The sequence below is a fragment of the Leucoraja erinacea genome, chromosome 3 (assembly GCF_028641065.1).
Source record: "Leucoraja erinacea ecotype New England chromosome 3, Leri_hhj_1, whole genome shotgun sequence".
NCBI lineage: Eukaryota > Metazoa > Chordata > Chondrichthyes > Rajiformes > Rajidae > Leucoraja > Leucoraja erinaceus.
In genome coordinates this window covers 762,550-776,671 of record NC_073379.1, presented here as the reverse complement: position 1 = coordinate 776,671, position 14,122 = coordinate 762,550, and the positions used below count along the sequence as shown (strand labels likewise).

General features: G+C 43.4%; 1 protein-coding gene across 1 annotated transcript in view; it reads left to right on the top strand.

The window, feature by feature from the left end:
* msh3 (mutS homolog 3 (E. coli)) overlaps window positions 1-4,081 on the top strand; it is a 236,998-nt gene extending 232,917 nt beyond the window's left edge. Inside the window, exon 24 of the mRNA XM_055630464.1 lies at window positions 3,073-4,081. Coding sequence (XP_055486439.1) covers window positions 3,073-3,154 — 82 coding nt within the window. The 3' untranslated portion in view covers window positions 3,155-4,081. The remainder of the gene's footprint in view (window positions 1-3,072) is intronic.
* The last annotated feature ends 10,041 nt before the right edge of the window (window positions 4,082-14,122 follow it).

Here is a 14,122-nt window from a genome sequence, read left to right as displayed (position 1 = left end):
GTTTGAATTCATTATCCATTCTGTGGAGACATTAGCCATTGATGTTTAGAGAGTATGCAGAAAGTGCCAAAATGCATTTGGTTCTTCTGGAAGTTAGACAGTTCAATAGTCAATAGTGCTTTATTGGTCACATGTGCAAATGCATTTTGCATATATTACACATTGGTGGCTCTGCCATTTTTGGCGCCATTATTCAAAGGCCAAACTCCGATCGGTCTGCGCGCTCGATGTACTGGAGCAGTTCCTGCGAGCCAACATCCCTCTCCTCTCCTTGCCCGGTCATCCTTGTGAACCTTAAAGGCACTGGAGGCATTACCCCGGTTCACCCCCCTCACATCCAATGTCTCCAGCTCCCTTGCCACTAATGAGCCTTCAGGCGGGAACCAGCCCCGCCAACCGACGAGCCATAGAAACATAGAAACATAGAAAATAGGTGCAGGAGGAGGCCATTCGGCCCTTCGAGCCAGCACCACCATTCGTTGTGACCATGGCTGATCGTCCCCTATCAATAACCCGTGCCTGTCTTCTCCCCATATCCCTTGACTCCATTAGCCCCTAGAGCTCTATCTAACTCTCTCTTAAATCCATCCAGTGATTTGGCCTCCACTGCCCTCTGTGGCAGGGAAAATCCATAAATTTTCAACTCTCTGGGTGAAAAAGTTTTTTTCTCACTCAGTCTTAAATGACCTCCCCTTTATTCTAAGACTGTGGCCCCTGGTTCTGGAGTCGCCCAATATTGGGACCATTTTTCCTGCATCCAGCTTGTCCAGTCCTTTTATAATTGTATATGTTTTTATAAGATCCCCCTCATCCTTCTAAACTCCAGTGAATACAAGCCTAGTCTTTTCAATCTTTCCTCATATGACAGTCCCGCCATCCCAGGGATCAATCTCGTGAACCTACGCTGCAGTGGAAGTATGAGCATGATAACACAGATGTATGTGACCCTTGTGTGTTATCAGTCCAGTGTGTCATGGGCCTCTCTAATGTTTCCTATCGCTTTGCACTCAAATGCCCTAATTGCTGTACACTGCACTTTTCCAAAAAGTTTGCTCTTTCCACATTTACTCATTTCCATTTAGAACCATGTTTTATGAGCTGACTAATAGTCAAATACACAAGATTTCCAGGGAGGTTTTGTAAGTAACTAATTATCTTCAGGCACCAGGATGTTGATTTTCACTGTGGAAACCACTTTGCCGATAATCACTTTGTTTCGACCCAAGAGACCTTTCGAAGCTTTTCATGTATTTCCCGGAGTGCTTTCCTTCTCTTCCAAAAAAGAATGAACTTGAACTTTGCAAATGATGGTTATAGAAGATGCTTCTAACTTGTTCTTTCTCAATAGCAGCATCTACAGCCTTTCTCTGTGTCACTTTTAAATGTCAAAAGTTCTTGTTGAATGCATTTTTTAACAGGTGATTTGATTTTTTCAGCATATGGATCAAATAATGTTTTATAATTTTTATTAAGATATTGACATAGCTTAGATCGATGAGTTGGAACACGTTGGGTTTTCAGCCTCTTACGTGTGCTGAGCCATTCTTTTAGTTTAATTCGCTTTATTATTGTCATGTGTACCGTGAAAAGCTTTTTGTCTCATGCTACCCCATCAGCGAAAGATGTCACAACCTTTTGTAATGATTACAATCAAGCCGTCCACAGTGTACAGATACAGGACAAAGTGTATAATGTTTAGTTATATAGTGCATTTAAGCCTGATTAAAAAGAGTTTGGAGGACTCAAATGAGGTAGATGGGAGGTCAGGACCGTTCTCTAGTTGGTGAGAGAACACAGTTGGTGATCCCACATAATTGTGGGTTTTAAACAGTGGCTTCAAAGAAAGTCTCATAATTAGACACAAAACTCTTCCTACCACTTGCACGAACCACGTAGAAATTATAGTCAGATGTCAATACCACATGCACAACCGATCACTCTGTTTTGATTGTCCAAATGTGCGTCATGGTTGTTCCGAACCTTCGCTCTATTTTCATGCTAATACTACATGTGGCCCCTCAAATGTTCCCAAAGTTGAAATGTTCCTCCTCATCTCAGTCTTCAATGATAATATTGTCTATGGATGATGAATGAATGAGTGCTATGATGCACAATGACATGCAAAAATACTAACATTTCCATTTCCAATAATACTTCAAATTCTCCAATAAATTTTGAAGTATGATCAACAGTCCACTATTTGTGCATTTAATGGCAATGGGTAGGAAGGAACTGCAGATGCTGTTTTAAACTGAAGATAGACACAAAAAGCTGGAGTAACACAGCGGGACAGGCAGCATCTCTGGAGAAAAGGAACAGGTGATGTTTCGAGTCAAGACCCTTCTTCAGAACAATGGTCTTGATTTGTGCACATTTAGTTTATTTAGAAACGCAGAACATAGGTGCAAGATTTCTGGTTACTGTGTGCATAAGGTCCTTGTACACTGGTGGTTGTAAAATCTGATTACTGAAATGGCCAAAGTAAGGACCTGCCCTTGCATAAAGATACCATGTGGGCCGTCAGATGCTACGTTTAAATTAACCATATAACCATATAACAATTACAGCACGGAAACAGGCCATCTCGGCCCTACAAGTCCGTGCCGAACAACTTTTTTTCCCTTAGTCCCACCTGCCTGCACTCATACCATAACCCTCCATTCCCTTCTCATCCATATGCCTATCCAATTTATTTTTAAATGATACCAACGAACCTGCCTCCACCACTTCCACTGGAAGCTCATTCCACACCGCTACCACTCTCTGAGTAAAGAAGTTTCCCCTCATGTTACCCCTAAACTTCTGTCCCTTAATTCTGCCCCTTATTCTAACTGGGCTGTTGATTAACATTTATGAGTTCAAGTTGTTTATGTTCATGGATGTTATTACTTATAATTACAAAGGCAATCAGGATTTTGCTCCCACGTCATTGTGGGTTTTAAACTATGGCTTCCAAGAAAGTCGCTTAATTAGGCATGAAAATCTTCTTAACACTTGCACTCTGTAGAAATTACAGCCAGATTTTAATACCGCATGTACAATCTGTCACTTTGTTCTGATTGTTTCTTGCAGGGAGAAGTTGAAATCCTTCTCTGAAGTCTGGAAAATAAAGGAAGGGAAAGATCTAGTGGACTGGTTAATGGTGAATAAATAAGTCATTTTTATCCTTTTGAATAAATAAAATGATAGTCCACTTTGGTGTTTTCTTGTAATATTAAATTTGAGGTTCCATTACAGCTGATGTCACTGATTTCCAGTTTGTAAATGCCTGGTTTGAAACTACTTGCCCTGTTTATATTCTGCAATGTAAATCCTGCAACTCAAAATATATGGTGAAAAATGTTCAGCTCATTTCTGTTCTTCCATCGGTAGGAACCAACTGTTCCAGCGTCCATCACACAATCTTAACTTTCTTTCAAACGTCTCTGTCATTTTCTTTTTCCTTTTTACTTGCTCACCTGGCTGTCCATTTTAGTCAGCCTATACAAGAAGAACTTTTGGCTGTCACTCGGTAGTTTCAGCAGTTTCATTTGGCTCCTGTCCTAAATAGTGCAATCTTGACTTGTTTTTGGCTTTAACACCCAGCCTACTTCAAAACAAAAAAATACTGTCATTAATCCAAAGCTGGAAAAGACTTGAACCTTCCACACAGCGAATGCTGTTCAGAACTGAATCCAGACTGAATGAACCAGATTGGTGTTGAGCCATTCTGGTGTGGTTTGTTTTAAGAACAGGGGCTACAAGCCCCGTGCTAAACACTTTGTTCTGAATGGTATGAAGTTGAACTGGGCAGACTTTGACTTTATTTCAACTGATTTTGTTTACGGCAGAGCGTTTCCATTCTTGTGGATGAAGCAATATGGATTCTATTTTTAAATGAGAAGTTTGTTTAACCTATTCTGTATTTTGCCAGTGAAAACTCACTGAAAAACACTGTTACGCGATCATAGGGGAAAACCATAGTGTCCACCTAAAATGGAATATTTGTAATTACACTGTGACATTGAAAAATAATGCAGAAGAACTTCATAATTAATGTAATACTTTGTAAGCCAAGCCAAATAAATTAAAATCTATTTTCTATGTGTCATCATTTCCCTGCATGAGTCTTAAATGTGCGTTCTGTTTATCTTTCTGATTCCCAAAGGCAGCAACTAATGCCTACGATGTGTTTATTGTGTTCGTATCCTGCATGGTGGGGCTAGTGGAGTCAAGGGATATGGGGAGAAGGCAGGCACGGGGACAATCAGCCATGATCATATTGAATGGCGGTGCTGGCTCGAAGGGCTGAATGGCCTCCTCCTGCACCTATTTTCTATGTTTCTATGGTGTTGCTCTGCTGCTTTATTCCAAAGCCTATGTTTCACCTGCCTTTGGATTTTGGAGGTGAATTTGACTATGTGTGCATCCGCTGCCAAACCTGATCTCATCCACCGTTCACAAGTTCCAGCAGCTTAATAAAGAAAATAATGAAGCATTTTGTGTTTCTACCCCCCCCATGCTGAGAACACTGATGGAAGCTGCAACGTTGATAAAGCTGCTTTAAATTAATATCCGCTGCAATAAAAACAGAGAAAACCGGAAATGTTCACCAGCGCAGGCTTCATCCATGAAGAGTGGGGGAAGGAACTGCAGATATTGATTGAAACCGAAGATAGACACAAAAAGCTGGAGTCTTAAAGCCATCTTGAATGGCAGATTGAACCTCTTGGGAGTCAGCGGATCAGGCAACATCTCTGGACCCGAAACGTCACCTATTCATTTTCTACAGAGTTGCTATCTGTCTTGCTGAGTTGCTCCAGCACTTTGTGTCTATCTACCATGAAGAATGACAGAACTTCATCAGGACTGGCAAATGTGTGAGATTAGTGAACACAAAGTTTAATTAGTGGACAGAAGTTTAGGGGTTACAGGAGGGGGAACTTCTTTACTCAGAGAGTGGTAGCTGTGTGGAATGAGCTTCCAGTGGAACTGGTGGAGGCAGGTTTGATTTTATAATTTAAAAATAAATTGGATAGGTATCTGACAGGAAAGGAATGGAGGGTTATGGTCTGAGTGCAGGTAGATGGGACTAGGAGAAAATAAGTGTTCGGCACGGACTTGAAGGGCTGAGATGGCCTGTTTTCCATGCTGTAATTGTTATATGGTTATAAAATAGAGCAAGAATGGACAGCTGTTGTCCAATTCATTTGATGAGAAAAGTGATTTTTGTTGATCGTTTACTACTCACAAGGAGGGGATTTCTTGATGAATGGGTTCACACCTTATTACATTTGGAAATGCTAAGGTTAGTTTAGAGATACAGCGCGGAACTAGTCCCCCCCCCCGACCAGCGATCCACGCACACTAACACTGTCCTACACACACCACAGACAATTTACAAATATTCCAAACCAATTAACCTACAAACCTGTGCAGCTGGAGTGTGGGAGGAAACCGGAGCTCCAGGGAAAACCCACACAGGTCACAGGGAGAACATACAAACTCTGCACAGACAAGCACCCAAAGTCGGGATAGAAAACGGGGTCTCATAAGTGATAGGGGCAGAATTAGGCCATTCAATCATGGCTGATCTATCTCCCCCTCCTAACACCATTCTCCTGCCTTCTCCCCATAACCCCTGACAACCGTTTTTGGCGCTATAAGTGCGCCATCGTGCCGTCCCTATAATTTAACGTTTAAAGGTGAATGGAGAAGCTTTTCATTGTGTGCTTCATTTCCTGGATCTTTCACACATGTTTTCTCCTATCTGGTTAGCACCGTAACTAAAGTTTTTCACTGTACCTCGGTACACGTCACAATAAACTGAACTGAACTCATCTCTCCACTTAGTTGTAGATCGTGGACCAAATTGCTCCTATTTTTGCCGTTGTATTTTTCCCAAGAGGTTCAATCTGCCATTCAAGATGGCTTTAAATGGCACCATTTGTAAAGAAGCAGAGTGTTCTCTCTTGCAGCACAAAATCCTAGTGATTAATTACGTAGTGAGTGCAATTTGGCTATTCTATTTGTCGCCATAACAACAGTAACTGCACTTCAAAAATTCTTCCTGCCACTGTTGATGCTTTTCCAGCTGTAGATGGGAGGAGCTCAAATCCTCATTCATCGACACCTGAACAAATTCCAGACTTCCCCTCACCTGTTGCCCATTCAAGTCTCTGCACATCAATGGGCTACAACCGTGGCTACCACTCAGAGCTCCTGTTGCCATGATGGTTTGTTACAGTCTATTCACATCATATGTTCTGATGCAGGGTCTCGACCAGCCACATTTTGCCTACCCTTAAAAACCTGGAGTAACTCAACGGGTCCACATGAAGACGGGTCACGACCCAAAATGTCACCCATTCCTTCTCTCCAGAGATGCTGTCTGACCAGCTGAGTAAAGGGCCTGTCCCACGAACATGCGACTCCATGCGGCAAGCGCAACCTAAGTGACTCCATGCGGCAAGCGCGACTTAACGTGGTCGCTTGAGCCGTACGGCCTCGCGGGGCCGATCCCACTTCGATCGCCGGAGCCGTATGGAGTTGTGCGGAGCTGGTCCCGACATCGCGCGGTGCTCCGAAAATCTGACAGTGTTCAAAAATTCCGCGCGGCAACGGCCTGCAGCCACCTCCACACCGTACGTTATGCGCGAACCTCGCGGACTTCACTCGAACTTCATGTCACTCACTCGACCTCCGCGCGGCCCCCGCTTCTGATTTGGTCGTGCTTGACGAATGCAGTCGCATACTCGTGGGACAGGCCCTTTACTCCAACTTTTTGTTTCTTATCTTCGGTTTAAACCAGCATGTACAGTTCCTTTCTAAACAGTGACTACCCCTTAGGCTTCAGAGATGCTTCTCGCCCCGCTGAGTTACTCCAGTTTTTTTCCACTAGATCACAGCACCTGCAATCTATTGTATCTCCCAAGATTATTTGTTTTAGCTTCCTGGACAAGAATCTAGAACAACACATGTATTGCCTGTTATTTCTTATCTGGAAGGAAAACCATTGGTGGGTTCCATAATGGTGGGTACCATCAGATGACTTGTCTGTACTACCAGGCCATTATAATATCTTTTGATCATTTTTTCATGACAATCACAGTAACTCCAGATGTGTCTTTAGCCACATATATGTAACTTTAATACCATGATAATGTTTGGATTCGCGTTACCTGAAAGGAATTACACAAAGTCTTGCATTTATGTTCCGCTTTATACCACAGGTGAAATTCCGAAAACTTTCCAGCCAATGAAACAATACTTAAAGTTTAAAATATAACGAGAGTTAGTTTATACTGCATAATGAACCAAATGCAGTGAGTATAGAAGTTGGGAGGTTATGTTACAGTTGTTCAAGACATTGGTGAGGCCATATTTAGAGTATTATGTTCAGTTTTGGTCACCCTGTTATAGGAAAGATGTCGTCAAGCAGGAAAGAGTGCAGAGAAGATTTACAAGGGTGTTGCTCGGACTCGAGGGCCTGAGCTACAGGGAGAGGTTGAGCAGGTTAGGACTTAATTTCTTGGAGTGCAGGAGGATGAGGGTTGATCTTGTAGAGGTGTACAAGATCATGAAAGGGATAGATAGGGTAAATGCACACTTTTACCCAGCGTAGGGGAATCAAGAACCAGAGGGTATAGGTTTAAGGTGAGGGGGGGAAAAATTTAATAAGAATGTGAGGGGGAACTCTTTTTACACAAAGGGTGGTAGATGTATGGAACAAACTGCCAGATGAGTTAAGGGCCTGTTGCACCAGCATGTGGTTGCATGCGTCTAGCGTGACCAAACGTGGTGACTTGAGGCGTACAACCTCGCGGGGACGGTCCCACTTCCAGCCGTCTGGAGTTGTGCGGGGCTGGTCCCGACATCATACTCACCAATCAGCTGGGCAGGAGGCGGGCCGACTGAATTTGGGCGTTGGACGGTTACGTTATCATGCAACGGCACGCCGGGCGGTGACGTCATCGCGCAACGCCACGCGCTAGGCCTACGCCGTCAAGACGCTGCGTACAACGTCGAGACGCTGCGTACGCCCGTCGAGGTGCTGCGTATGCTTGTCGAGGCGGTGCGTATGGCCTCATGCGGCTGCGGGCCGGAAGGCCGTTCTCGTGCAGAATTTTTGGACAGTGTTAGTTTTTCGGAGCCCCACGCGATGTCGGGACCAGCTCCGCACAACTCCATACGGCTCCGGCAATCGGTGGGACCGGCCCCGCGAGGCCGTACGGCTCAAGTGACCACGTTAGGTCGCGCTTGCCGCATGGAGTCGCATGCTGGTGGGACAGGCCCTGTAGTTCAGGCAGGTACTATCACAACGTATAAAAAACATTTGGATAGGTACATGGATTGGATCGGTTTAGAGGGATATTGGCCAAATGCAGGCAGGTTAGTCCTGTGTTGTAGATGGGGTGTGTGGGTTGGCATGGGCAAGTTGATCTGAAGGACCTGTTTCCATACTGTTTGACCATGATATGCAAAAGCCACCTTGGTTGAAACTGTTAGCATTGGAACCTTTGTGCCACATGAACTATCTCTTTATAAACCATTTGGGAACTACACAATTTACTCTGTATCTATTAGTCTTATCCAATCATTCTCCTTGCTGTATAGTATTTTAATTAGTTTCAATTGCACAGTTTTAATCATACGATCATAAGAGATAAGAGCAGAATTAGGCCATTTGGCCCATCAAATCTACTATCCATTCAATCATGGCTGATCTATCTCTCCCTCCTAACCCCATTCTCCTGCCTTCTCCGCATAACCTCTGACACCCGTACAAATCAAGTTTTGATCAATGGTATTGATCGATGCTAGCAGTAATTCTATGTGGCTGTTCATTTATTTCTTTGGCAAAGTGTTTGCCAATCTGCAATAATATTTTTAATAAATGATGCCAAGATGCAGAATTGAAAGGAATGTCCAGGATGAGATATGGGGTTGACCTTTTCATAAATTTGGATTTCATTATGGCTTTAGAATTTTCAACAAAATGTGGCAGCAATTTATTTACGTAAGCATTCTTCTTATATACCTGTCCAAAGAAATTGACCATTATTCCAGATGACAGACCTGCTGAATGTTTTTATATTGTCCATTTTATTTTCAGATTTCCAGCATTTGGAATTTTTGCTTTCAATTGATATCCTTGCATTATCCTTGTATAAGTAGAAGGAGACTGCAATTAGACTGGGTGGAATATTGAATGGGGAGTGAGGATTGCCTGGGTTTAGACTGCATGGGATGATAAAAGAGAAGAGCATAATGGGCCTGTCCCACGTGGGCGACTACAGGCGACTGCCGCAAAATTTTCAACATGCTGAAACTTTTTTAGCAATAGTGGTGACAATTTTTGCTGTCGTAGGTTGACGTAGGTGTTGTTGCCAGGTGTCGTAGGTGAATTCCATTAAAACTAGTCTCAGGCAGTCGCCTAAAGAGTCGCCTAAGTGGGACAGGCCCATGACGAGGAGAGTCTAGGTTTAGATTGGGCAGGATTGCATTTAAACTCAGAAAGTGCGTCTTCAGGGAAGTTCAGTTTAGTTTATTATCAGGTGTACCGAACTGCAGTGAAAAGCTTTATTGCAGTAATAAACAGTACTGCAGTGTGCAGGAAATCCATGCTCATTATCAGCTCCGATATCCTTTAGAATAAGTGAAGATGTAGGGCGACCACCCGTCCTGTTTGAACAGAACAGATTTTAAATGAAAAGGTTTATCTTGGTTTTGTGCTGAATCAGTGGTCATTATTTAAATGGGGGAGTAGCAATGGGTTGCAATGGCAGTCTGTCTCAGCCTAAAGACAGTTAAAGAGTCACAACCCAAAACGTCACTTATCCATGTTCTCCAGAGATGCCACCTGATCTGCTGAGTTACTCCAGCACTTTGATTCATGTCATAAGGAATAGGAGTAGAATTAGGCCATTCGGCCCAATATGTCATTAGGCCATTCAATCGTGGCTGATCTATTTCTCCCTCCTAACCCCATTCTCCAGCCTTCTCCCCATAACCTCTGACACCCGTACTAATTAAGAATCTATCTATCTCTGCCTTGAAAATATCCGCTGCCTTGGCCTTTTCTGTATCGGCTCCATCTTGCTTCCCTCTTCTAGTGAGAGCCCATCTCCCTGGATAAAACACAGTCGTATTGGGACGATCACTTCCATGCTTGTTTTCCAAGGTCCAATCGCTCACCACGAGCATCACGAACGACCATGGCATCATGTAGCAACCCCTGCTCTTATTATTAGGATCTGCATTTACCAGAACATACGTATGCTAGTGTGTAATGTGAACATTGAATCTTGATACCTATAGATTTCTAAACAAGTTGTCCTGCCTTATAGATGTTCAGTTAGAAAATCGTGTCATTGACTGGATCAAGGCAGCTTTCCAGAGGGTAAGTATCTCAGGGTGTTTTAACTCCCAAAGCCTGCATTTTATATAAGGTTAAAACTGGACCCAGTCTGGGAATGGGTTTCAACATGTGATTGAAGGATACTGCTTATCACTCTGCTCAAAGGAACGGCTACACTATAGATGACGGAGGGTTCCGCGCCTTCTGTGGAGATGCTGCCTGACCCACTTAGTTGCTCCAGCACTTGTGTCTATCTTTGCTGAATGGAATTCTTTGCAAAGTGGAGGATACCTATCAAGGTCAACCATGTTTGAGATTGGTGCTCGGACAATGATGAATGTTAAAAATTTCTTTGTGCGGTCATTGCACAATGACACTTCTTGCGCCAAACTGAAATAAAAGGCTTCTAGATAGCCACGATGACTGTCTTGATCATGATGCCAAGTTAAACTGCTCCATGCTGCCTGCACATGAATATGCAGGGGATGGGTCATGTGCAGCCCGAATGAAGTTGTTTAATTTGGCATCATGTCCAACATGGTCATCGTGGGTCGGAGGGTCTGTTCCTGTGCGATTCTGCTCTATGTTCTCACATTGCCGATGTTCAATTAAGCCCTCAAGAGCTAAACAAAATCTTTCATAGGGATTACTACTGTGAGCAGTCAAAGCCCGTGATCCCCAACTACTAACCATCAATATATCCCAAATTAGAGACCACCAAGCTCAAGGACATTGAGAAACTTGGGTGAATATTCATCAAAATATGGGAGTGGAAATGGCCTTTTCACCTGTCTTAGGTGTCCACCATTCAATAGCCAATAAAGCCATTCCCTATGCACACACGCAAGAAGATGCTGCAGTGTCAACTAGTGGGCTATCTATGATTCTAATTGAAAGTCAGCAAAAACTCTTGCACTGATTTTTATGCTCCACACAAACTGCCTGACTTAGCAAGCATTTTTACCTTTCTGTTGGTCTTCAGGCTTGGGTGCAATTGTTGCTGGGTCAGGTTATGGGTTATCAAACATATAATCTTGTAGCTAGCAGGAAGTGATGTATTTTCAGTTAGATTGATCCTCAAAAGATACCTTAACCCTTAATAGTTATTGAAGCTTGAAGCGGATGATAATAGGGATTGGTTTCCTTCAAGGCTGGCATTAAATAGACTAAAACACCGCCTCCACGGAGCTGTTTCTCGAATGGAACCTAACTTCAGGCTCCTAATTCATTCTGGTTGTGGCGCAACAGACGTGCCACACAATTAGCAGTGAAATGTTGTCATCAGTACATGTATGTATGTGTGTGTATATATCTATCTATATAGTTTTAAAACTGTGTGTGTGGGTGCGTGCCATTTTGCCTTTGAAACATATTTCCTCGAAAACCAGATGCAAAAACGCGGAGATTTTTACATATTTCGGTAGGGATTTAATTTATGATTTCCGAAATCCACTCCTCTCCAGAGTTGGTCAATTATTTTCACAGATTATGAATAAAATTGTTCACAAAACATCAAAAAAATGTAAAATCAAACTGCTGCATGAGTTACAGTGCCACCTCACAGATGTCCAATCACAATGGATTTCATTTACATATGATATGACATCACAATGGGACAGGGGTGGGAGATTGGAATCTTCATGTGGTCCCACTAAAATCCCACTAAAATCAAACTGCTGCATGAGTCACAGTGCCATCTCACGCCAAAATCACGTTAAATTTTTACATCTTCTGGTAGAAATTGTCCTTATGATTTCAAAAATCCAATCCTCTATACGTTTGGTCAATTATTTCCCGAGATATTTACTAAAATTTATAACCAAACTGACATTTTTTAAAAATATTAACGTTGCCAGCTGCTGACCTCACAATGCCTTTGCACCTGGCCTAGCCTGCCTGCTGGCCCCGCACGGCCCCGCCAAGCTGACCGCACAATGCGTTTTCACCTGGTTTCACCATTTGCAGTAAGTAGTGCCTTTCAATTTCAAGCCAAAGCACCCAAGCAACCATTTGCAGTAAGTAGTGCCTTTCAACTTCAAGCAAAGCACCCAAGTCACCATTTGCAGTAAGTAGCGCCTTTCAACCTCAAGCCAAAGCACCCAGGGCACCATTTGCAGTAAGTAGTGCCTTTCAACTTTAAACCAAAGCTCCCAAGCCGCCATTTGCAGTAAGTAGTGCCTTTCAACTTCATGCCACCATTTGCAGTAAGCAGTGCCTTTCAACTTCAAGCCAAAGCACCCAAGCCACCATGTGCAGTAAGTAGTGCCTTTCAACTTCATGCCACCATTTGCAGTTAGTGCCTTTCAACTTCATGCCACCATTTGCAGTATGTAGTGCCTTTCAACTTCAAGCCAAAGCACCCAAGCCACCATGTGCAGTAAGTAGTGCCTTTCAACTTCAAGCCAAAGCTCCCAAGCCACCATTTGCAGTAAGTAGTGCCTTTCAACTTCAAGCCAAAACACCCAAGCCACCATTTGCAGTAAGTATAGCCTTTCAACTTCAAGCCAAAGCACCTAAACAACCATTTGCAGGCAGTGCCTTTTTGCTTCAAACAAACCATATTTTCATTTTCAAACCACATTATGGGTGCCCACAGTTGTGTAAACATTTGTTCAGTGTTATTCAGATCTCAGAGAGACGTAACCCTTGGCTTCATCCATCTTGCAGAGACTGAGTGAGGCACACTACTTCCTGGTTTTATAGCCCCCCCCCCCCCCCCCCCCCCCCCCTCCAGCAGGGGCAGCAGAGAGAATGGTGAATTAAAAAAAAAAACATTATTATCTCTCTGATTTGTCATCGATAGGAAAAATCCTCCGCACCCGTAAGGCGGACGGGGGCTCTGAGCGAGGTGGCCAAAAATGACGGCCGTAGGTGGCGTTCTGTCGGAAATCGCAGCACAGTGGGCCAAAAGCGGTCAAGATCAGAGATTTAGTAGTTTAGATGTTTATATATTTCTGTCGTGCTACTGCGAGTAAAAATTTAATTGTTCTGTTTTGGACATATGACGATAGAACACTCTTGCCTCAGTGAAAGTGCAAATTTATCACATAATTGAGCAACATTTTATGTTCATGTCAGAACAGTTTTGTTGACTGGGATTGACCTGAAATGTTAACGGTGTTTCTTTCAATATCTCACTGTCTAACTTCCCTGAGTATCTCCAGTACCTGTACCTTCTGTTTATTTAAAATGCTTTTTGCTTTAATGATCTGAAAGCCTCAAGGGCCTGTCCGATTTAGGCGACTTTTTAGGCGAGTGCAGGAGACTCTGTGCTGTTCGCCACATGTTCACTGGTGGTCTCAGGTGAGTGTCCTTCATGGTTGCGAGGAGTTCCTGCAATCTGGGAACTCGTCGCCGCCTCAGTATGGTCGCCACAAATTGCTCAACATGTTGAAAATTCTTCTGCAGCCAAAAATTGGTCGCCATGGGGAAAATTGATACATTTGTAGTCGTGGTGTGTGTCTATCACCTTGGCTTTGCACCGTGTGAATTTCAGACAGCGCTCCCCCGCTTTCCCTAGCCCCTGCCTTAGCGATGTGTGTGTGTGGTGTTCCAGTTCCCGGTTTTTCAGTGAGTGCCGCGAACTTGACAGTCGCCGAAGTGGGACAGGCCCTTTAAGGTAAACTCCCTTCTCCAGTGACCACTACTGATAGTTTCTTTAAACTGTCATATATTCAGAGTTCTTCTTATCGAGTCCACATCACAAGATTAAAAATTGTTCAGCCAGAGCTGAACACACTTCTTGGCATCTGCATACAATGGCTTCTTGTGCGTGGTGGTGGA